Source organism: Pseudocercospora fijiensis (assembly GCF_000340215.1).
Source record: "Pseudocercospora fijiensis CIRAD86 unplaced genomic scaffold MYCFIscaffold_7, whole genome shotgun sequence".
Lineage (NCBI taxonomy): Eukaryota > Fungi > Ascomycota > Dothideomycetes > Mycosphaerellales > Mycosphaerellaceae > Pseudocercospora > Pseudocercospora fijiensis.
Window position 1 is genome coordinate 1,125,230 of NW_006921538.1, and position 22,471 is coordinate 1,147,700.

General features: G+C 51.2%; 10 protein-coding genes across 10 annotated transcripts; 4 read left to right on the forward strand and 6 right to left on the reverse strand.

Annotated features, from left to right (window-relative positions):
* Nucleotides 1–354: 354 nt before the first annotated feature.
* Nucleotides 355–2,314, forward strand: MYCFIDRAFT_155868 (uncharacterized protein; the record flags this gene model as incomplete). The annotated part of the gene is made up of 1 exon (XM_007930928.1): nt 355–2,314. Exon 1 carries the CDS (start codon nt 383–385, stop codon nt 2,312–2,314), a length of 1,932 nt encoding a protein of 643 aa, XP_007929119.1. The 5' UTR covers nt 355–382.
* A 495-nt stretch (nt 2,315–2,809) lies between these two features.
* MYCFIDRAFT_211945 (uncharacterized protein) lies at nt 2,810–3,657 on the forward strand. Its single transcript, XM_007930929.1, has one exon. The coding sequence runs from the start codon at nt 2,947–2,949 to the stop codon at nt 3,400–3,402; it is 456 nt and encodes a 151-aa protein (XP_007929120.1). The 5' UTR covers nt 2,810–2,946; the 3' UTR covers nt 3,403–3,657.
* Nucleotides 3,658–3,678: 21 nt separating this feature from the next.
* MYCFIDRAFT_77842 (uncharacterized protein) lies at nt 3,679–4,107 on the reverse strand (the record flags this gene model as incomplete). The annotated part of the gene is made up of 1 exon (XM_007930713.1): nt 3,679–4,107. The coding sequence occupies one exon, from the start codon at nt 4,105–4,107 to the stop codon at nt 3,679–3,681; it is 429 nt and encodes a 142-aa protein (XP_007928904.1).
* A 1,883-nt stretch (nt 4,108–5,990) lies between these two features.
* On the reverse strand, nt 5,991–6,695 carry MYCFIDRAFT_101537 (uncharacterized protein; the record flags this gene model as incomplete). Its single annotated transcript, XM_007930930.2, has 2 exons — nt 5,991–6,167; nt 6,228–6,695. Coding segments are annotated over 2 exons (645 nt in total), but the record flags the coding sequence as incomplete, so codon positions are not given.
* Nucleotides 6,696–7,153: 458 nt separating this feature from the next.
* On the reverse strand, nt 7,154–8,154 carry MYCFIDRAFT_141995 (uncharacterized protein; the record flags this gene model as incomplete). Its single annotated transcript, XM_007930931.1, has 2 exons — nt 7,154–7,242; nt 7,296–8,154. 2 exons carry the CDS (start codon nt 8,152–8,154, stop codon nt 7,154–7,156), a joined length of 948 nt encoding a protein of 315 aa, XP_007929122.1.
* A 3,027-nt stretch (nt 8,155–11,181) lies between these two features.
* MYCFIDRAFT_204437 (uncharacterized protein) lies at nt 11,182–11,985 on the forward strand. The gene has a single exon (XM_007930932.1). It carries the CDS (start codon nt 11,418–11,420, stop codon nt 11,781–11,783), a length of 366 nt encoding a protein of 121 aa, XP_007929123.1. The 5' UTR covers nt 11,182–11,417; the 3' UTR covers nt 11,784–11,985.
* Nucleotides 11,986–12,242: 257 nt separating this feature from the next.
* MYCFIDRAFT_123597 (uncharacterized protein) lies at nt 12,243–12,663 on the reverse strand (the record flags this gene model as incomplete). The annotated part of the gene is made up of 2 exons (XM_007930933.1): nt 12,243–12,397; nt 12,453–12,663. Coding segments are annotated over 2 exons (366 nt in total), but the record flags the coding sequence as incomplete, so codon positions are not given.
* Nucleotides 12,664–16,578: 3,915 nt separating this feature from the next.
* On the forward strand, nt 16,579–17,792 carry MYCFIDRAFT_155872 (uncharacterized protein; the record flags this gene model as incomplete). Its single annotated transcript, XM_007930934.1, has 1 exon — nt 16,579–17,792. The coding sequence occupies exon 1, from the start codon at nt 16,680–16,682 to the stop codon at nt 17,790–17,792; it is 1,113 nt and encodes a 370-aa protein (XP_007929125.1). The 5' UTR covers nt 16,579–16,679.
* A 1,979-nt stretch (nt 17,793–19,771) lies between these two features.
* Nucleotides 19,772–20,575, reverse strand: MYCFIDRAFT_14959 (uncharacterized protein; the record flags this gene model as incomplete). Its single annotated transcript, XM_007930546.1, has 1 exon — nt 19,772–20,575. A coding segment is annotated over one exon (804 nt), but the record flags the coding sequence as incomplete, so codon positions are not given.
* Nucleotides 20,576–21,374: 799 nt separating this feature from the next.
* On the reverse strand, nt 21,375–22,238 carry MYCFIDRAFT_56567 (uncharacterized protein). Its single transcript, XM_007930662.1, has 3 exons — nt 22,222–22,238; nt 22,013–22,170; nt 21,375–21,961 (listed from the first exon to the last, which is right to left on the reverse strand). Coding segments are annotated over exons 1-3 (612 nt in total). The 5' UTR covers nt 22,224–22,238; the 3' UTR covers nt 21,375–21,509.
* Between the last annotated feature and the right edge of the window lie 233 nt (nt 22,239–22,471).

Below are 22,471 nucleotides of genomic sequence, written 5' to 3' on the forward strand. Positions count from 1 at the left end.
TGAGCACGCCAAGCCTGTCTGCCAAGCCCCCCCCCCGCCCCGCCCCGCTCCGCTCCGCCCTGCGCAGCGACGGAGTCTCACCTTCTGTTGTCGGCACTCCGAACACGCCATCGCATGTCTAGATCATCGTGAACCATCATCCGATGCCCATCTCACGAGCGACGTCGAGCCATGCATGTGACCGTGAGGAGAAGCTTCAATGTACCCACCACACTTGTATTGCCGACGTTCGGACGACGCGCGTCCGACGTACCGGAGCTCGTGCAGGGCATTGCACAGGCACAGCTGCATGCATACAACTACCACACGAACGTATTGAAACTATGCCACTCTACGACCCGACTTACTGCGGCATTAGGCCTTCAGAAGTCACATCGCCATCATGGCCAATGCCAACACCTTCAAGCCATTCAAGATCTTCACCCCCAACGGCATCCTTGGCTATGGCTACAACGAGCATGAGTTCTGGTCCGCCGTCGACCATCCAGATCCGCCAGCTGCCATCATTCTCGATGCAGGCTCGACGGATCCAGGACCGTACCTGCTCGGCACGGGAAAGACGTTGTGCTCACGAGACTCCTACATCCGTGACCTGAAGCCAATTCTTGAAGCGTGTGCCACGCGAAATATCAAATTTCTTGTCAGCTCTGCTGGCGGCGCTGGAACGAACTCGCAAGTCGACTTCACACTCGAGCTCATCACCGAAGTTGCAGTCAACAACAACTGGTCCTTTGGTGTTGCTGCTATCAAGTTTCAAGAGGACCGCGACGCCATTCTGCAGAACCTACGCGTCGGGAACATCAAGCCGTGCAGCTCTGCACCTCCTCTCTGCGAGCATGACGTGCAGAACGCATGTTGTGTCGTTGCGCAGATGGGGCCCGAGCCCTTCATGAACGCTCTCTCCAACCCTTCCGTCGACATCATCGTGGCAGGACGCTCCTACGATCCTGCTCCTTTCATTGCCTTCTGTCTGCATCGTGGAGTTGAACAAGCGACTGCTTGGCATGTTGGCAAGATCATCGAGTGCGGCGCGCTTTGTGCAGTTCCCAAGGGTCGATCAATCGTTGCCACCATGTACCAAGACTGCTTCGACCTCACGCCTACAGAGCCTTCTCAGCGTTGTACACCCGTTTCAGTCGCAGCGCATACATTGTACGAGAAGACACGTCCCGACCAGCTTCCAGGCCCAGGTGGAGTCCTGCATCTTGATGAGTGCACCTATCAAGCTCTTCCTGATCAGCGCACTGTGCGGGTACGAGGAAGTCGATTCGTGCCATCAGAGCACTATGAAATCAAGCTAGAAGGCGTCGAGCACATCGGATATCGAACGGTCTACATTGGAGGCATTCGGGATCCCATCCTGATAGCTAACATTGATGACTTCCTTGTTTCTGTCAAGGCATTCACCGCCGACGCATTCCCCGACATGAAGGAGCCGGGGGGCCCACAAATCGCATTCCATCTCTACGGAAAGAACGCAGTCATGGGTGCTTGGGAGACCGAGGTCCACGAGGTCCACGAGATTGGGGTCCTGGCGGAAGTGGTGGCCGCGACCCAGCATGCAGCTGATGCTGTCGCGAGCTATTCACGAACCATGCTGCTTCACGGCTCATACGAAGGCCAGCTTGCGACTGCTGGTAACGTTGCTTTCCCGCTGACTCCACTTGAGACCCCCATAGGCCCGGTCTTCAAGTTCAGTCTGTACCATTTGATGAAAGTGAGCGACCCGTTGAAATTCTTTCCCGCGCAGATCCTTGAAGTTGGAGCCAAAGGCGTGACATCTCCAAAGACTCCTGTCCGGAGACCAGTAATGCCTTTGAGGCACACCGAGGCAATGGAAGGTACGTATGAGATATTTGCCAAAGTGAATGATCTCGTTGCACATACGAGATCTGTCTTGATGCTGACGTGTGATCTAGAAGTTGCCGCGGCACCTCCACGACCAGGCCCGCTGTACATTCAAGATTTGGCAAAGGTCGTGCGCTCTAAGAATTCAGGGCCTTTCGAAATCACTCTGGACATTCTCTTCGCCAGCAAACAAGCTTTTGAGCGTGTCAAGAAAGCTGACGTGCTGACTGCATCGACGATACGCATGCTATACAATTTACAGTCAGCAGATGGTATCGTTATTCTGATGTTTTTCGAGCCTGCTTTGGCCTGGAAATGCACATTCAAGCGGCCTTGGCCACAAGGATCAGTGGGCGAAAGAGATACCTTCGGCGCGCAGCTGCACGCTCCATTGCTCTCGATCTTGGTGGAAGATTTTGATGCCAATGGCCACTTGCCCTCACCACCATCAAGCGCGAGTTCGTGATGCACGATGTGTGACAGAATTTGGCATGCGAAATAGGTCGCGGGCAGTTTTTAGGAGAGCCTTTTCTTTCACTGATGGCATGAAATGCTCGCGACGAGTAACATGGCCACTTGCTGGTCGGTGAAGAACTTGCCTTGTCGAGCGAACTTGAGTTCCAAAAAAGCGTTACTCAGAAAAATGCTGACCTCAGTCTTGCTTCTGATAATGAACTGCTGAAGATGCGAAATTACATTCTCATCGAGTGGGCGTTTCCACTATTTAGGCTCTGAAAACATTCACGTCGACAATGTACTTGTGATCGCAGTCTTGACGTTTGTAGTGAAGCTACAAAAATCGCGCATCCCGTGCGCAACTTTCATGCATCTCCATCTCACCCCACAGCCACTGCAAGGTCGATCGATATAGCAAGACGAATAATTCACGCAAATACATCTGTTTGGTTCAAATATCCTCCATCTGCACTTTCCTCTGCTTACACCTTTGACTACATAGCGACAACATCTCGCCACAGGCACCAATTTTTTCCACTTTAGCAGCCGCTCCAGACACTTTGTTACGACACTTTAGCAAGAAATCCCCTGGAATCGACGCCTTATTCCACATATCCTATTACAACATCGTCGGTCGACACCATGTTGCCACTGCAAATATACCCAACAACAAGAACGGACAAAACATCTGCTGAACGCTGGAGACCACTCGAACCCAGAAACCCACCTCACAACCCACAATTCACCTCAACATTCGTCCAACACATCAACTCCAACTTTGTTCCCACCACAGCCGCACCAACGCATCAGAAATCCAAGCGCACCACAATACAGCCTGGAACTCTTCTCCTTCTTCAGTCGCCCAAAGGAAGCTACTTCATCCAAATTTCAACCACATCTCCCTTGACTGCCCATCTGCTGCGACCATACGATTGGGAATCTCTCGTTCAATTCGGTTCTTATCCGAAAGATGCCTGGGATCGACGATTTCTATCGGAGACAGCCCTTGATGCTTTGATTACTGAGGAAAGTGATGTTACGGTTGAGCCTTCACGAGAACATTTGGCGTCGATTGAGGTAGCTCGAAGAAGGTTCTAAGTGAAGTGTGAGATAGCAACTGATTCTAGGAGAAGCTTCAACGGGTGGATTTTGGGAAGCTCTGCAGCATGTCTCGAGTTCCGCACGAGGAGTTTGGTGCACTGTAGCGGTTGAATTGTGGACATGTGTTTCACGAGGTATGTTGGGATGAGGCGATGATGGTTTGGAAGGCAGAGTGCCCATTTTGTCGCTGTAGCTAAGTAATCAAGGAGTGGTGGAAGGCAAAGCTCAAGTAGCATGAACCATTTTCGCAAGAAAGAAACGTGAAGACTCAAGTCAAATCCCAGTAATGAACAGGATCTCAGGCTTCTGAGACTTGTACCTCACATAATGGTCTCCATCCCCAAAGCATTTCACTTCGTACGCATCTCCAGTCGCATCGTGGAAGTGGTAGTCGTAATTTTTGTCGCCGATATTAGTGAAGTACAAGATGTAGTCGTATGGGAGGATGCCGGTGTAGGAGTACAAGGCGTACTGGGAGATGTAAGCAGTGGTCTTTACACTTGCATCAGTAGGCTTCCAGGCAGAGCTTCCGAGAGTCCAGTCGACCGAGACACCGAAAGGAGGTTTGTCGCCCTCGCCATCAGTCTTCGCGTTGATAGTACCAGGGCCCGCGGCATTGATAGCACGACCAATCTCGAATGTCACCCCTTTCTTGCTGGTCGCTTGAGACCAATGGACTGAGCCATCGTCGACTGCGGACATGTTGGAAGAGTCTTTGTAAATTGTTCAAGTGGCAAAGTTTTTGTTTGACGCGGAGGGGCTCGTGATTTTCAGAAGAAATTTGTCGCGCTCCTGGGGCTGTTCTTATAGCACTGTATCCGCTGTGAAGCCAGTCCATGCTAGACCGCGTAGCATCTTTCAGTTTAGTAGTATGGTGTCTTCATGCCGGATCTCGACGCAGCACCGTTTCGTGGCTTTCTGCTTCACCGAAGAATGGTCAGTTGGTGGCGTGGCGCACTCACATGCTGGCGAGGCACTTCGAGCTGTAGCATATGCAACGGCCTCAACATGGCATATTTCGGCAGTGAGGGAAAGATTCGGCGTTCAAGACGAGGCTGCTCAAGAACTTTTTCTCTTTGTCTCGTTCCCGTTTGCGGTCAAATGGCAATTTAGAGCGCCACCCAAGCCATTTCACGATATCATGTATATCACTGCTGCAGACGAGCATCAGGAGATAGGATGAGCAGTTCTTTGCGGCGTGCAACTCGAAAATGCATGCAATAGGAAGACGGCCCGAGAGGCACACGAATGGAATCATGTCTTCTTTGTCCCGAACTGCTTAATGTCGCAGTAATGTCTTCCACAGCACCCATCCTGACTCCACGTCCTCTACCGGCTGGAACTCCAGCGAATCTTCCCCGGCTCTGCAGTAGGGGACCTTGGCAATGGTCCGCATCTGGTCCCAGTTCTTGAAGGGCCTCCACAGCGACCAGCCATTGATTCGATACAGGCTTGTTTCAAAGGTGTTGTGCAGATCATCCAGTCTGATATAATCGTCCCGATGTCCGGCGCACGTAGGTGCGCAAATCGAGTTGCTAGAAGCCACACTGCCCGCCTGCGCCTCGACATCCCCGAGCAGCTGATCGAGTTCAGCTGGGCTTCGGTTGCTTCTGGATGTGATAGTGATGCCTGACCAGGGAGTGCTGGGCGGAGAGTCCAGATTTGTAGCTATGAGTCGCTTGACCGGGGGCTGAGTCACGAGCATTCTGCGCCAGCTGGCCTCGCGGCGACGAAAGCCTGAGTGCAATGGCGCGTTGCGCATAAGCAGTCTCAGGAAAGGATTCTCGATGGCCTGCCTCTCGATGTCGGCTGCGGCAAGCGATGCCCACTGTTGGCCCATCGGGTTCAATATGACGGTGGAATGCTGCGCGCTCTGCGGAAGCCGCGGTCGTTCGACGTAGTAGAGCGCGATGTCTGAGGCTGGCTTGAAGAAGAGGAGTTCCTGGATGGCGGGAGTGTTGTCGATGGTATCGCGCAATGCGCGGCAAGTGCGCTGCAGGCACAGGACGTCGTGCGGATGCAAGCGCAGAATGATGTCTTCGGCAAGCTCTGGCAGTGAGAAGACGCGGCTGGCGGCCATTGCGTCGGTGTTCAGGTTGCTTGGAGCTGTTAGTGTTGGTGTCGGCTTGCGAAGTCCCTGTGCTTCTTTCCGCTGGTGTTATTTGGACGGCAAAGGTCGCGGTCTGAAGTGAGCTGATGTCGCTGCTACCTACAGTCGTACCTTCCACGACCGGCTCATCTGCGCTACTAGTGGTATGGTATGGTATGATTTCATGTGAAATTGTTTCCTGAAGCCCGCTCCCGGTCAGTAAACCAACGTGTGAAACTGGCTGCCGAGCAGAGTGAATGCGTCTCCTATTTTACACATGAGGGAGGATGTCTTCAACTCTCTTTTCGGAATACCTACCATATTTCAATGCTCGTGTGCTCCCATTGTACATATGCACATTCAAGCCTTCAACATAGCCGTCCTGCCAGCCTGTTGTCAGAACCCTCCATACGCCACACGCTCGTCCCGCAACTCCTTCTCGATGCCATGCCCGTTCGTCCCAACCCATTAGTGCTATCCCACCGCGCTTCCAACGCTACAGCATGTTCTTGTTCTTCTTCAGATTGAACGCTCGCTGGTCCTTGAGCCAGCGTCGATAGTCCTTCACGCTTCCAATCTTCTCGCCGTAGTAGTCAGGGATAGGGTTCTGCGGGCTCGATGCGGAAGCGTCAGCTCGATAGCGCTTGATGCGCGCATAAAACGACTTCTCTTTCTGTTCGCCATTTGTGTCAGCCCAGCCTTCGCCTTCAGTTTTGTCGTCACAGGTACTCACCTCTGCTATGCCAGCCCTCCATCCTCTTCGTCCAGCCCATAGACTGAACATGAGATTGCCGAAGCTGGGCCCGCACAACCAGCCTCCCGCGGCTACTGTGAAAGTGCTTATTCCTAGCACTACAATTGGATCCAGTCCAGATATTTGTGCTCCCCAGCTATCGAAGTCCGCCTGCGCAATCAAAGGCGCTGCTACTAGGACAGTGGCCCCTGAGGTCAGCCCGCTGCATACCAAGTTGAGCCACCTTCGTTTCCTCCGCAGGTCGAAGAATCGGTCCCAGGTCAACACATTGTCTGGCACAGATTGAGCTGTGTTTGTCGTTGTAGACACACTGCGCGCTGCTGGTGCAAGCCTACTGTGCCGTATTTCTGATGCGATTCGCGGTCGTAGACTTTGCTCTAATCGTGGTTGTTTTGCTGGTCGTGCAGAGGACCTGGAGAAGGCCGCAGAGAAGGGAGCAGCGACCAGCGCGCGTGGAGCAGAGGTTGTGCGAAGGCAAGTTGACCGTGTACAGAATAGAGTTGCCATATTGTGTGAGTGGCACTCGTTTGGAGGGGAGATGAGTGCTGATGCGTGGTGATGTTGGATGTTGCTTGCTCGGGCATGAGCAGAGCTCTCCGCGGCTGCTCCACCAAGGTTTTGCCAAGACATGCAGGGGACAGCAGCATGTGAAAGAAGCGCGTCTTCTCTTGCTCTTCAGTGAACTACCATCCGACATACGGCATATGTATACGGGCCGACGGACATGCGACTGTGGTCATATTGTTTCGATGGCAGTACCTTTGCAGTAAGATTACACCGAGCATGCTCACTATGCGTAATGCACACTACATGCGAACTTGACCGGTAGCTCGTAGCTCGCAATATCTCGAGGATATGATGATTGCTTCATTCTCGGTCTATGGCTGTCGATTTCTCTCACTAATCTAGAACTTGGCACCAATCTTCTTCTCCTCCTCGAGTTGCTGCGGGTCGACGACAATGACAGCCTTGCCCTTCAGCTTGCCGCTATGCACTGAGAAGAACGTCAGTCAGGAGAGTTTGGAAGACCAGGCATTGACGACTTACCGAGCTCGGTCAACTCATGGATCTTGTCTAGGCCCTGGAACGGATGTGTGGTGACCGAGATTCCATGCTCTGCGATCACCTTCATCATCTCTGCCGACTCATCTGCGCTCGAGATTAAAGATCCGACAATTCGAATGTCTCTGAAGATGATCTCCGGGAAGGGAATCTCGATGATGTCCGGTTGGGCGATTTGGACAAGAGTCCCGTGCATCTTGGTCGACGCGCAGCCCAACGCACAGGCATCCTTGTGGTCCGCAAGCACCACCGTGCTATCGGCTCCTTGACCACGCGTAACCGCTTGGATTTGCTTCACAACCCCCTCCTTTCCTTTGCGTGCATCGACGACCACATCTGCACCGTACTTCTTGCTTAGCTCCAGACCTTCATCTCTTGCATCTACACCGATGACCTTCATACCAAGAGCCTTTGCGAACTGAATACCAAGATGCCCCAAGCCACCACCAGATCCCACGAACGAGACCCACTCGCCGCTCTTGAGACCAGTTTTCAACACGCTTCGATAGACCGTTCGGCCGGCGCATGCAAGAGGAGCAGCGGACATGAAAGAGACGGAGTCTGCGAGCTTGGTGGTCGATCGACTGTCGCACTTGACATAGTCGGCGAAGCATCCGTTGGTCTGGACACCAATATGTCCTTCGATTTGGGTACAGTACTGTCGATTGGTCTCTGGCCCTAGACAATCACCGCAGTGGCCGCATGGGTGCAGAGGCAGACCGCACATAACACGGTCGCCAACCTTGAAGTCCTTCACATCGCTTCCGACCTTCACGACTGTGCCCGAACCTTCGTGCGATGCTGTTTGCGGGAGAGGTCTTCCGAAGACACCCTGCTGGACCATAGAATCTGTGTGACAATTCGAAGCAACGGCGACTTTGACGAGTAGGTCGAGAGGTGCTAAGTCTTGAGGGACATCGATCTGTAGACATTACAGTAATTACTTTACCGTGCTTTGCGAGCGCTCGGCGTGACATGCGATGGTCTGCATACCTCTCGAATCTCATAAGGCTTCTTGAACTCCACGACCTGAATGGCCTTCATCGTCTTAGGAATCTCGCTACCCATTTTGGAAATATTCTGGACTCGTCGTATGCCGTGATTGGCTGGCTGTTCGGTCTGGTACGTGAAAAGGGACTGTATTACACCTTGATGGAAAGTGTAGAAGACCGGCATAGGAGTTTTATTCTCCTCGCCTTACTCTCTAGCTTGTGTTGATACACGTCAATGGCACACCTGCGGGGTTCTGGAGATATCCCAGCCGCAATTCTTTGGTGGGGTATGCGTGATGTCACCGAGGAAAGCCGGAGAGAGGTCTCGCTTCGTCTCCTTTACTAGAACTCTTTTGAGTGTTGTGTGGCTACCGTTTTTCTCAAGTGGGACAAAGTAAGCCTGACTTATGTTCCTGCTATCTACGTCGGGTGTCTCGATCGGTGTAAAGACTACGACACTGTATGGAATAATTGGGAAATGGAGAAGGTAAGCGGAAAAGGACTCATTGATGAGTATTGATAGATACACGCCGCTTGCGAGGTGGCTCAGGTGGCGACAATGGCTTGGTACATCTCAAGGCAAACATCCCTTTCCAGTCATATATTACAACCATACAGCTAACTCGAACCAGCCCTGAGCCGTCGATCCAGTTCCCTCTTCGTAAATTGCAGTCTCGTTTTGAGGAACACGCCCATGGTTCCATTCATATGACTGCTATCCCCTTGACTACTAGCTGTGAATGTATCATGCCACAAAGAGATCGCGTCACCGAGTCTCTGCAAGTGTCCATGCACGATATGGTTCTTGAGCGTCCGTCTCATATAGCCATCAAATGTATACGTGTCGAGTGCCAAGTTGTCGTCAAGAACGACTTCCTCGCGAAAGGAGTTCTCTTCCGTACCTCTCGTTCGTGGGTCTTGTATCCAGGCGACAGCTTCGTACCACGCGAGCGCTTTTGAAATGATGGTGGCGATGAGCACTGGGAGGTGAAATTCCTGGGCACATTGGCAAGAGATGAGAGCATGACATGTCTGGACCGCTCGTGAAGTTGTGCTGAGTACCTGGTCAACTGTGGCTTGTGTAGTGCTTGCGTCGATTGAAATGGTCGGGATATCATATAGCTGCTTGAGCATCTCTGTCGCCACCTTTGCACAGCTATGGCCGGTGGTCCCGGGACTACGCAGAGGGGTTGGCAAGGACATGCCCGACAGTCCATGTAGAGAGCTCATGTCCATGAAGTCGGGTTGTGTGCGGTGACCATTGGAGTCTGGGCTGGAATGGTGGCTGGTGTCAGTCATGGTCGAATCCATAGAAGATGCCCGAGTATCACTAAGCAGATGAGCACTTTTGTTGAAGTCAAACAGCCAATCTGGATCGAGAGACGAAGCTGACGATAGATTGCTGTCTGATGCCGTGAAGTCTGGAAAGTATGCTATTTCGGAATTGCCATGCGGGCCATGTCTGATGCCGTGAAGTCTGGAAAGTATGCTATTTCCATGTTGGATCCTGCTTCGTACTTGGGCTGATCGGCGTGTAGTAGTTGCTGGGATAGGGAGCGCAATCCGTCCGTAGAAATAGACCGTTTTCAGGGATTGAGTTGTGGCGAGGTAAGACTGGTGCGTTGGACAGCTTCCTGTTTAGAGCTTGACTGGACCTAGGTAAGACTGGTGCGTTGGACAGCTTCCTGTTTAGAGCTTGACTGGACCTAGGTGGCTTTCCCGCTCTGAGCGATCTGCTATAGTGGCAGTCCCGGTCGAGTGCTCGGCATCTGGCACATTGCGGACGCTCCTGCGAGCACTTGATCTTTGTAGTGGAGCAATGATCGCACGCGGCGCGGTACTTTATGGTCTTTGATGGAGGCATTGTGACAGCAATGTCATGGAAAAGCTCAGAAGGGAGAAGATGGGGCAGTGATCAACGCTCTCCGGGTAGCTGCAGATATAACATTCTGGAAGGCTTCCAGGCACAGACAGACACTCCATATCATGATGTTCTCCACAGCAGCTGATGTTCTTCGCATCTTCGTCGGGTGCTGGCCTGAGGTCTACAGTTCTAAATGGCTTCATCACCGTGTAATTTGGGTGACCAGTAGGGAGCTCTCTGGATTGCCGACGGTGTATAGACGGCGTCTAATCTACAACACTAAAGCATGGGGAGTTTGGAGTGGTTAGCAAGGGCTAAAAACTTTCGAAGCAGTGATCGAACCCCAGCACTGAGCAGGCGGCGATCGATCAAGATCCAGGCGACCATTTTACCGAAGGCATATCTTGTTTTCAGTGCCATGGTCGTGTAAGGGTATGCGTGCAACCAGATTCCAAAGCGCTTTTCAGCTTCTCGGCATCATCATTGTCAGTGTACTGTCCACGATAGTGTCTGTGGTATTTAGCTGCGCTCCACTTTGCTTTCTAGCGCACTCGCGACGCTGCGATTTGAGGTTCTGAGACAAGACAAAGACCGGCTGTGCTAGCGTTGCCCATTCTCCGGAGGAATTTGTTGAGAATTTCGGAGCCTGGTCTGTCCTCTTCGGGTATATGTTCGGCCATCAGGTATCTCGCCTGGATCCACGCCGCGTTGCAGACACATGGCTCGCTCAGACGATGAAGGGCGGTGAGAATGGATGCATGACTGACATGAAATTGTGGCAGGAGAAGTGGAGATGACGAGAGCGTATGCTGGAAATATTTTGACATGCTGTGTGGAAGAGGAGGACGAGGAGACGAGAGGACAGCATGTCGAAAGAAGGTTCGCCAGGTAGTGCCACGCCAGTAAGTCGGCCCGAAGGGGACGAGGCATTCTTGCATATCAAGGCTGAAACCTCCCGCTGATGTCTCCGCTCGTGCCACGCCACACCCTCTCCTCCATCCTCTGCCTCTGCCATCGCAAGGGCCATGCCGATCTCGACAATCAGCCAAGCAGTCGCAGGAATCACCGGTCGATATGGTCTTCTGAAACAATCTCGTCGGCTTGGGTGTCGGGCCGGCGGCTGTAGAGCTGCCGTGGCATGACCTTGGGTTGAGGCCAGGCCACAAGATACGGGCAGACCAGCGCTGGCATTCCGCTATGCACAGATGTTGCTGAGTCAAGGCCAAAAAGTCAACAGCCTGACGCTCATCGATGCGCCGATGGCGAGCGGACTTTGCAACATCCCGAACCGTTTTTACAATTGGAATCTCTCGAGGAGCGGATGATCGTACTGCAGATTGGATCGAACCTCATATTCGAGCAATGATGAAGCTGCTGCCGACAATTTGGATAGCACGGGAAGCTTGCGCTGGCATCTTGAATGTCCGCAGCTCACCTCACTTCAACTCAGCCTCTCCATTTCCGTCTTCCCGCGATACTTCCGACTGCCCGACTCCCATTCCCAGAGAGTTTAATGGTCGTATCGAAGGGCGAGATGTAGGTGTCGATGGTTGGGAGAGGGTTTGCGTGAAGCTCCAATTTTATAATGCGCGACTTGAGCTGTTTGTCTCGAAGTGAGATTCTTGGACCCAGCTCCCAATTGGGGCAAGTGAAGGGTGAGGGCTGGAAGAACGTCGCGAAGCATGGAGATGTCGAAGTTGCGGCTGCGCATAGAGGTTCTACACCTGAAGGCTCGATATTGCTGGAAAAGAGTGTGTATTGAACAGACACAGACGATCTCCTACTGCTATCAGCTTGTCGACGGCAAAAAGCTGGCTGGCGTGACTTGATTCCCGATGGCAGTCGACCTAACCAAACATTATCAGTCAGCTGGCTCACGAGAGGGGCCAATTAAAGGCATGGGAAAGAACAAGTATACGAGGAGCACCACAGTAGCAGTTCTGTGGGCCATAAATTTCATTCGTATTTGCCCTCATCGCCTTAGGAAAGACTAGCTTCCTGCTTCCGCTTCCCTATCTTTGGGGTTCATAGTTTCCATTCCAATTCTCCTGCTTAGTCAGTGTTCTTGTCCAATGCAGTGGGCTTGTCCTTCACAAAGAACTCCTTGCCAGTTGCGCTCTTGTACTGTCCTCGAATGTAATCAGAGATCTGCTCATCCTTGGCCTGCTCGATGGCGCTCTCGTTGTCTTGTGGTCCTTGGCCCATGAACTTCTCTTGCACATAGTCGATGCCTACAGACGTGTTCAGCTCGGGCGATTGTACGTTGCCATCTAAGCAAGTTCTTACCCTTGTCAAGGTAGTCCTCATTCTTCTCGCTCTCACGCCCACCGCCAGCGGCTTCGTTGGCTTTGTTGCCGAGTCCGCTGAGGAAACCGCCAATGCCGCCCTGCTTCTGCTCACCGCCTGAGCTTCCTTGCTGTGGCTGCTGACCCTGCTCGTGCTGCTGCCCCTGGCTGTTGCCGCCGAGAGCCTGTTGAGCCTTGTTGACGAAGTCCATTGGTGATGATGTCGTGGGTGTGGTGTTGGAGGTTGTCCTGGTTGTCGTGTTGCAGGATGTGGCTCGAGGTTAGCGAAGTCGATCGAAAGAGGCGGCAGTTGTGAAGACGTTATGGATGCTCGCGTGTCGCGTGCCCTGCCTTGCCCGCAGCTCTCGTGCCTGCAGCAAACCTGCTTGCCATTGCCCACATGAAAGACTGAGCTGGACACAGCCCACCACTGGGCAGCGGAAATGACGTCGAGCCAGCGATCTAGACCGTGTGTCTACATCATTTGTGAGACGTGTCCGCAGCCTTGCAGCAGGCGCATCCCCTTAACGAAGGCCGTGGTTAAGTCCGTCGAACACCTACCCTTGCTCTGCCCTTGTCGGGTTCCACTTCTGATGCTAAATGTAGCGTGGCCCTATACAAACCTGCATCGCCCCTCGAACAGCGAAGTTGTCCGATTGGGTCTCGGATTCAGCCGTAGTAGAGCTTAGGGTTAAGAAGCCGACACCTTCACGAGTCGTCCCCTAGTAAAGGTTTTGTAGCAAGCAAGTAAAGGTCTATAAGAGGGTATAGAAGAAGGCATACAATAGAGGCGCTAAGCACGCTACCGAGACAGGTATATAGACTATAGACCGTAGATTAAGACCTTCTAATAACTAATTAGCTACTACTAATAACAACCGAGTCTTGCCTATCTTATATACGCCGTCGACTAAGGCGCTATAATCTTAGTAAAGGCACACTTTAAGCCCTTTTCGAGCCGGCGAGTCTACTTAAGAAGTAGTTTAATATTAGTCCGCTTGCCGCTAAGGTAAACCTCCTCGTAGAGGTAGTAAAAGACTTAAGGGTAGACGTAAACCTCCTACTAAAGAGGGAGGTTAAGGAGTCGCTAGCGGTAGTTAGCTCTATCGACGAAGGAGGCTCTCGAAGTAAGGCAATAGTTATTAAGAGGGAGGAGTTTAAGGCACTTTAGCTCTAAGTTAGATAGTTAGAAGCGACGGTTGCCGAGCTCGTAAAGTCGTAATACGTACTAAGTGTCGGCTATAAAGCTAATCTATAGGCAATAGCGACTATAGTTAATCGCTAAAGGTTAAAGCGCTATTAGGTACTAGCTCCGGCTTTAGGCTCTCGAAGAAGGCGTATAGATTAGGCTAGTTATACTATATTAAGTTATATGCCTTATATAAGGGAATAGGACCGCAATAGGTACAAGTATAGACTATCTAGTACTCGGTTGTCTTATTAAGTAGCTAGTATTTAAACCCCTAAGCGGTTCTTACATACTTATATAGAAAGCAACGTCGGCGTAGCAAAATAGGCTTCTAGTTGTAGATAGCGTTGCTACTACGAGCGAGGCGACGAGATTCCTCGGCTATAGGTAGACTGTCGCCCTTCCTAATCTAATAGCGCCGAGATCTTAGTACGCCGCTATTATAGGAGTAACCTACGATAAACTAACTATAGCTTCGAGGAGGTAGTAGGGTTAGTATACGTAGAGCCCTTAAGGCGGCCTCCGCTGCCTCTGCTTCGTTAAGCTCTTATTGTCCGAGGCGGACTATTTGCTATACTAGTAATATACGGAAGTTACGTTAGTAAATAAATTGCTGCTCTTTAGTCTACTTCTTATTACCTCGTAGAAGGATAAATAAGTTAATAACTGTAGCGTTAAGTAGGAAATAGAATAGGGGGTGCTAACCCTTCCGTAACTTGTACTATATCGAGCAATAATAGCGCAACTAGTTATAAATATTAACGCTACCTATATAGTCGTTATATAGGGTAGCAACCTCTAGAAGAGACATCTCTTACTTGCCGTCGGTATTCTAATATAGTCGTACGTACTTATCGATATAGGCGTTATTTCCGGCTTAGGGGCAGGCACGAAGCCGTAGTATTCTCTCGAAGGGTCGATAGCCTATTATTAGGAATTAAACGAGGTTCCTGTCCTACTAGATTACCGCCGCTATACTATAGATTGCCTTACAAAGCAGTATATCGTAGGGAAAGCGTGTTGTCTTGCGATTAAGCCCTAGGTATATAGATTTCTGCCTTATACTATCCTTTTTTAGATTCCCTAGTTTCTCGAAAGTGTAGCCTCGCTATAGCTACGAGAGTAAGCTAGAACGTACCGTTCTAGTCGCCGCAATGCCGAGATGTCGTAGGACCGCAAACAATAGCACGTTATTAAATAGATTGTCTATATAAATATAGAAGAAGTAGTATAGGAAGGGAAGTTATAGAATAAGTCGAAGAACAGCCTACCTAAGCGAGCTTAGCTTCGAGCTAAGCGACACGGCAGGCGACACGATTAGGCTTTCGGGTTTCTCGGTAGCGCGGTCCGCGCGGTCGGCGCGGACCGCGGTAGTATAACTTTCCTTTCCTACTTACTATACTAAATATAATCTAGTGTATTTACTATAACTAATACTACCTAGTCCTCGAGACTTACGCTTACGGCGCTTCTTATTACTCTCCTTCTATCGATCCTTCTTCTCGGCGTCCGTAAGAACCTCTAGGGTTACTACTAGCCGCTAAGCGACCTTCGAGGCGATAGAATCCGGATCTTCTACCTCCTATTTATATACCTTCCGAGGGCTCGAGAATAAGAAGGAATATAGGTACCTATCCTTATATAGGTAAAGGATATAATATCCGATCGGTATTAGCTTGCCTCGCATTGTAATAACGTGCCTAGATTTGCTAGTAAAACGGATTATACTCTCGTTAATAGATACATTAGTACTAGGCACGACTACCTCGCGGAATTTGCTATATAGTATGTTAGCAAGCGGTAGTATCTAGGTCTAGGTAGGTAAGCCTCTTCTACTTAACGAGAGCGCGTTATTCCGGTACTACAAAGCAGCCTTAATCTATTTAAACCGCTACTCGCTTATATAAGCGATAATAGGATAATTAGGCTAGTATCTATCGTTACGCTAGTAATCGGACTTGTCGGCTATTTAGATTGCAGACATATAGATAATAACACCTACGAAGATCCGCATTGTTAGCTTATCTACCGGCTTCTATAGATAGCTAGAAACAAAGACCTTGTCGCCCTTCTTAAAGTCCGGTTTATTGCTAGTATACTCGTTAGTATACTTAACTAGTCAGTCTATAACCTTATTAGTCTAGAAGAGTAAGAAGAAGCGATATTAGACGTTATCTATTAACGATAGGTCGTCTAGGTTGCTTAATTCTCTAGGCAGATTAACTAGCCGCTAGTAAGAGGTGCTAGTTAGTAGCTCGTAGCGACCTTCTATTGTCTCTCTATCCTTCGGATAATATAATCCGCCTACTCTACTATCTACCCCTATTTCCTCGATATTATTATCCCCTTCTACGACTACTAGCTCCTCCTTATCTACGCCGCTTAGTAGAGAGTCTCCTGCCTTCTTAAATATCGGCTGTCTTCCTTTCGCTAGCTAATTAGTATTTAACTTATCGTCGTCTATTAAACTAGTAGATATATCTACCTAATTATTATCCTCGTCGTCGTTATAACTGTCTTCTATAAAGGCTTAGAAGGTCGCTATTATATAGCAATTATATGCTTCTTAGCGGCTTAGAGTTTGAATTTACAAAGGCAATTAAGTTAGTATAGTTAACCGACAGCGGCGACAAGGGCTAAGCACTTAAAGAGGCTTAACGTATATACAACCGAGTCCAATTGAGGCCTGTTTATTCACCTGCAGAGCGACTATAGAGCGGCTTCTACATGCTAACTAAGTGGACACTGTAGGGGTTGTTCCCTGTTTTGCCGACGAACGCCGAGCAGGTACGAGTTATTACAGGGGATCCAGGACCCATGGCTCTCGCAGCCAAAAGTGGCTGTGAGTGCTGCTGCGATGAGAAGTGGGAGGCGGCGTCGGTGAAGCTCTCTGTAGAAGTATAGCGCGAAGAAATGCCAAGAGTCGGCAGACCGACTATACAGAATACGGCATCGCCGACAACATCAACTGTGCTGCCGTGCGAAAGCCAATTATGCTCGACACATTCACGAAGCCATAGTGCGTCGCACCCTGCCATCATGACCAACCCCGAAGTCAAGGCCTCTGCCTCAAGAACACCCATAACCATCTTGACCGGCTTCACGGGGTGCGGCAAGACCACTCTGATCCTCAATCTTATCCCGCAATTGCGAAAGCAGAATCCGGACTACAAGCTCGCTATGATCAAAAATGAGATTGGCGATGTAGCTGTAGACTCTCAGCTGGCCGACTCCGCAAGTATGGCCGCCACACAAGAGCTGCTTGGAGACTGCATCTGTTGCGTGAATATCGGACAGATCGGCGAAGCACTCAAAGACCTTGATACTCGCGTCAAGCCCGATCGAATCATCATCGAGACCTCTGGAAGTGCAGAGCCGCTGAAGCTGGTTCTTGAAATCAAGCGGCTGAGCGACGCAACGGGGAGATATGAGCTCGATGGTATTATCAGTGTCATCGATGCCGAGAACTGGGCTGGATACGCCAGCAAGTCATTCACCGCCAAACTCCAGGCAAAGCAGACCGATATGATTGTCATCAACAAGTGGGAGGCCCTGTCAGAACGAGACTACGACAACTTCCTTGACAAGCTTGGAGATCTGGACGTAGACACGCCACAAGTCAAGAGCGACAAAGGGTGCTTGGCGAAAGATCTTCTCTTCGGCTTCGATGCAAAGCTTGCCCGACCTTGGCTAGTGGAAGACACTCACAGCCACGATCATAACCACGATCATGAACACGACGATACCGAAAAGCACACGTCGGAGGTAGAGTGCGTCTCGGTGACTCTTCTATCGAAGGATGGCACTCCGGCCTGCGTCGACTTGGCTACGCTGGAGTCTCTGCTCAAAGCTGCACCCAAAGACGAGGTATACCGCATAAAAGCAGTGTGTTACCTGTCAACGGTGCCCCAGAACGCAAACACAGGAAGTACCGACAGTGAGGCCCGTCGAATGCGATATATTCTCAACTGGTCTTTTGGTCGCTGGCTCTGGTCACGCGTCGACACAAAAATGAACGACTCGACTGTCCTGCGAATGAGTATCTTCACAGCACCCTACGAGAGCACCAAATGGTCCAAGAAGGCCAACGAGTTCGTCAGGCTTGAGGGTGATGTCGGAAATGGCGAGTTGCAAGTGACAAGGGTGCAATGAGTGCCGACCATTCACAGCTTCCGTGAGGACAAGACAGGCTGCGCCAAGATTTGGTACAGCATGTAGCTTTGAACTCATAATATCAAACTCTAAGAGCTCTCTACCAGCACCTGCTGCCCTACGATGGTCGCCATACAAATTAAAGCGATAGTCGCTGAGCAAAGCCGAAACTCATCCAGGTAAATTACCCCTATTTGCTCTCGCGTCCTCCACATTTTCTCTCTCGCCAACAACAACGTCAAAAATCACCAGCCACAGACTACCAAAGCCAAACAAGTCTCAAGCGATCAAAAGACAAACAAGAAGCACGCGAGCACTGCAACATCAGTCACGGCACGGCAAAGTCAACAAAGCACTGCTCTTATCGCTTCTGTAAGGCTAAATCAATCCGAGCATTGCGAAAATCAACCAAATCACTGCGAAACTACTTGCAACACTCTTTCCAATTATGGATCGAGTCCTCGAGCTCTCGCTTACCGCGAACTCATCGAACAACTCCCGCGCGGCGATCATAATTCACAACACCACCACAATGCAATCGTTCGCATGGGTGATTTACCCATCAACAACAACAATCAAACAACTACGTTGGGACATGAGCCAACTGTTCTACGTCAAAGAATCACAAGTCATTCTCTCGCGCACAATCCGCGTAACAGATGTCAGAACTGGGCGGTCACGAAAATCTAAGGAGCCTTTATCCCTATGGCCATCAACGATGCTCCTCGCCAAAGCCGATATCAAAGCAGGGTGCAAAGTTTTCGTAGAAGTCGAGAATTTGGAGTCCGACGCTGTTGTTGAAAAAGCAAAGCAAGCGAACCCCAAAATTTCCGAAGCAGATATGCTTGGATGTTGGGCATTCACGTAAAGATGGTAATTTGCCAATCATTCGACATCAAAGCTGGGCGCTTACCAAAACAAACAAACCCCATCGTCATCTCAAGGGCTTTCATCAACGCTTCTGGCCAAAACACATATCCAGTCAGATTGCAAGATCAACATCCACATTAAAGCAAACAAGGCAAAATTCGAAGACTCGAAAAGTGAAAATAAGATAGAAGGAATCTGGGGATTACTGTAAAGACGGAAATTCCCGATCTGAAGCAGGAGACTCGAATGATCGACCTTGTTCATGGCACCTGGGTACCGGGCTGAAGAGTTAGTTCTACAGCAATGGAGCCAAATCTGAGATCCTCGGCCAAAGAACATCTGAAAAGCATTCGCTGCGGCGACGACTTCTCGGAGAATCGTCGCGCAGCAACTGCTCTGCTCTGCTACTCCTATGCCGCTGTGCCAAAACTCCCGCATGGTCACAAAATGTCACCATGTATGCCCTGTCGTGGCTCTTTCCCAGTCCATTAGTTCGTAGAAACTATTTTCCCAGATTATGCCTCGACCTTCGCATTATCACCAGAGATCTTGAGATCAGCTACTTCGACTTTAATCTCTGGCACCTTGACCTGGGCAGGCTTCTCGGCAGGCTCCGCGGCAGCGTTTGCAGGATCGGACTCCTCCCTTTTGCTCTCGCCCTCGGGTTCGCCGCCTTCACGGTCGGTCTCACAGCGCATATCGCGAGTCATCATGCTTCGACCGCTACCACGTCGATTGCCGTAGCGACTGGGAGCAAAGAAGTTGTCATTGTTGTTTCCTCCTCGACCACGGCGCTGATGGTACTGTCCGGGTGCGCGACGACCGAAGGACTGCTGAGACTGGTGGTACTCTTTCATTTGGCTAGACCTTTGCTGGCCCTCATCCTGATGCTGAAGCGACTGCATGTAATCTTGTTCAGCAGTGCCATTTTGTCCTGGCTCGTGGTACTCCTGGCGCTGGAATGGGTGGACTCCCTGCTTGTGTCCGTTTCCGCCTCTCTGAGGATGACCATGTCCATGATGCGCAACATTCGCCTGAATCTCCCTATTGCTATCTGTGTGCGCTTCGCGGCGGTCTTTGAGCGGCTTCGCTTTTGGTGCTTTGACCCACTCCGTCATGTCCTCGCGTGGTCCCATGAATGAGAAGTACCAAGATGGCTGACCATGACTCACTGCGCAGCCTTGGTCCCAATTGACACCAGGCTTGCTGTGAGACCAGTACTTCTCATCAGCATCGGCACCCTTGGAGGCTGTCATGCAATCCAAGCATAGTCCAGTGAAGTAGTTGCCAATCTCTTCTCGGGCAGTAATCACAATTTTGTCGAAGTCGAAGGTGCATGCTAGACTGCCACAGGTCTGGATCTGCCACTGCTTGCCGTCGTACGCCCGGAGGTCATGGATCGCACTAATAACAGAATCACTCATCAGCTTCGATTCCAAAGGCCAGACTCCAGTGCGAGCCAGACTGCTCTCGTAGTTGTACAGGATTGTGGGCGCGCAGTTGCAGCGAGCTTCCTTCAGCAGGCGGTCAATTGGAGTGTAGAGAGCGCGATGGAGGATCGTCTTTAGTCTGGCCCTAGCAGCGTTGATCTGGTGCATGATGTGCTGAGGCATATGGAGACTAGGGGCGTTCGCTGGTGGCTCGAGGATGAACTCCCTCGGTTGGTGGTCAGGAATGTAGCTTCCTGTATTGTGGTAGACAAGGTACTTGGTAGCTTGTGCGAAGGCGCCGCGATGGCCGAAAATGAAGGCGGGATAAAGGAGCATGGTATAATGCTTGTAGCCAGCCTTGACCAGGCTTGCGAGCTTCTTATACCACTCGTCGAACCAGGCAGTGGCCGATTCTGAGGATGTGGAGAAGCCGTACTTTTGCGCGACTGAGACAGCGCGCCATACGCCTTCGATGCTAAGCTCGTGAGTGTCCGAAGCTGCTTTGTCATGCACGATCTTGAACCAGAGTCCGATGGCGTGCACGGAAGCTGCACCATCATCTTCGGCCACGTCGATGACGTTCTGGTCGGAGGTTGCTTCGGCGAACGTATCTGGAGTGCGGTTGAGGAGCTGGCCAAAGAAGGAGCTTGCCTGCGAGAGGGTTGCACGGTGGACCTTGAACTCGTGCAGCTGGACAACATTAGCGCGTGTACGGCTCGGGGATGCGCGTAGAGCGTGTACCTTGGTCGGTGTCTTCACTGTCAATGGGAAGCCATTTTCGGTGGTGGTGACTGCTGAGTGTTCGATGATGCGCAAGGCGACGTCGGCATTGTCAGCGATGGTGTAGTACTCCTTCTCGAGTTGCCAGTACGGTGTTGTCGTAGCCGTAGCCATCGGGTTGCTGTTGTTAGCCTCGGGCGCAATCGCAAGTTGAGTGTGCATGTCGTGGTCTCGAGGCAGCTGGCATCAATTGCAAAAGTTGTTCTTCGCACGTGAGATTGAAGTGAGTGCCGAGAACAAGGTGAACTTCTTAGGCAGGCGCAGGCAGGCAACAGCAGCGCATGCAAGGCAAGAGCATGACATGGCGAATGCATGCCAGCCGTACTATCTTGCTCGGTGAATCGCATGAGCAGCGCAACTATGCTGTACAAGCAAACTGTCAGTAGGAGTCGTACGGCGAGGCGAATTGACATCGCGTCATCTCTGCAAAGCGCAGCTGTATGCGCCAGGCGGCTTTGTCTGCGAGGAGCTTGAAAGGCCAATACATGGTCCAGCACATGGTCATCAGCGGTGACAGCCTTCTCACCGTAATTTACAATTGTATCATTTTACAGCTGCGTCGCTGCTATCTTCTGTCCCGAACTCCCGAAACACCATCTGGAGCGCTCGCCCTTTTCCTATGATGCCCAAGCCCTTCTCAAGGCGCCAGAACCTGCTTGCTGGTATCATATTCAACCTCTCTTATACCATCCTTATCCACCACCTTCACCAGCACGCCCTTGAAGTCAATCGGTAACCGCCGCTGCAGCTCATCCGTGCACATCCTCAAGATCTTCATACCCTGCTCGAACGTGATATCTGGATGGTGATGCTTGTCAAGCGTCGATAGGCAGTAGTATTGTGCATAACCATGGGCGGCGTACGGGACGGGGGCGCAGGATGCCAGGTAGTCGATCCAGAAGAGCTGCGGCTTGTTGGCGTGCACGTCGTAGCCACCGAGCAGGAGATTGACGGTATACGGTGATCGTGATCGGAGAGACTTGGCAAGCTCGCTGCGAACGAAAGAGGATGTCTCGGTTGGAGTGAGGTCGCTGCCGTTGCGCATGGAGTAGAGGGCTACGTTGGCTTGGACATACTCGGCGAATTGGACTATTCATGCGTCAGTCTGCAGATGCGCAGGATTGCCTAGGCTCGATATACTCGTGTCTCCTGCTTCACCGCTGAATGCCATCAAAGTGTGGTCGTTGAGTCGGCGGGTCTTGTCGTCTGAGGCCTTGAGGATGGTCGCGCCTCGCATGGCGGCTTTGGAGGCGGCGATGATGGTGAAGTCCTTGCCCGTGATTCCCAGAAGTACCTCCCTAGAAGCATCGTTAGTAACGGCACTGCGGTGTGAGGTGGAATTGCCCTACATGGTTGCTGATGTGTTGATGTATCGGTAGGAGGGTGATCTGGATAGAACAAACAGCCGAGTTGATGGAGCTTGACGCCAGGCAAGAGCGACGTGCGCGTAGAGCTGCAACTTCGGTGATCGGCGAAACCTCAACGCCGGCGCCGCCAAAAAAAGTCGGTGGGAAGTTGCACATGAAAGTTCCTACTGCCCTCGACAACCCTCGCTGTGTGCCATATCCCGAATTCGAGATCGCTGCTGAGGCTTTCTGA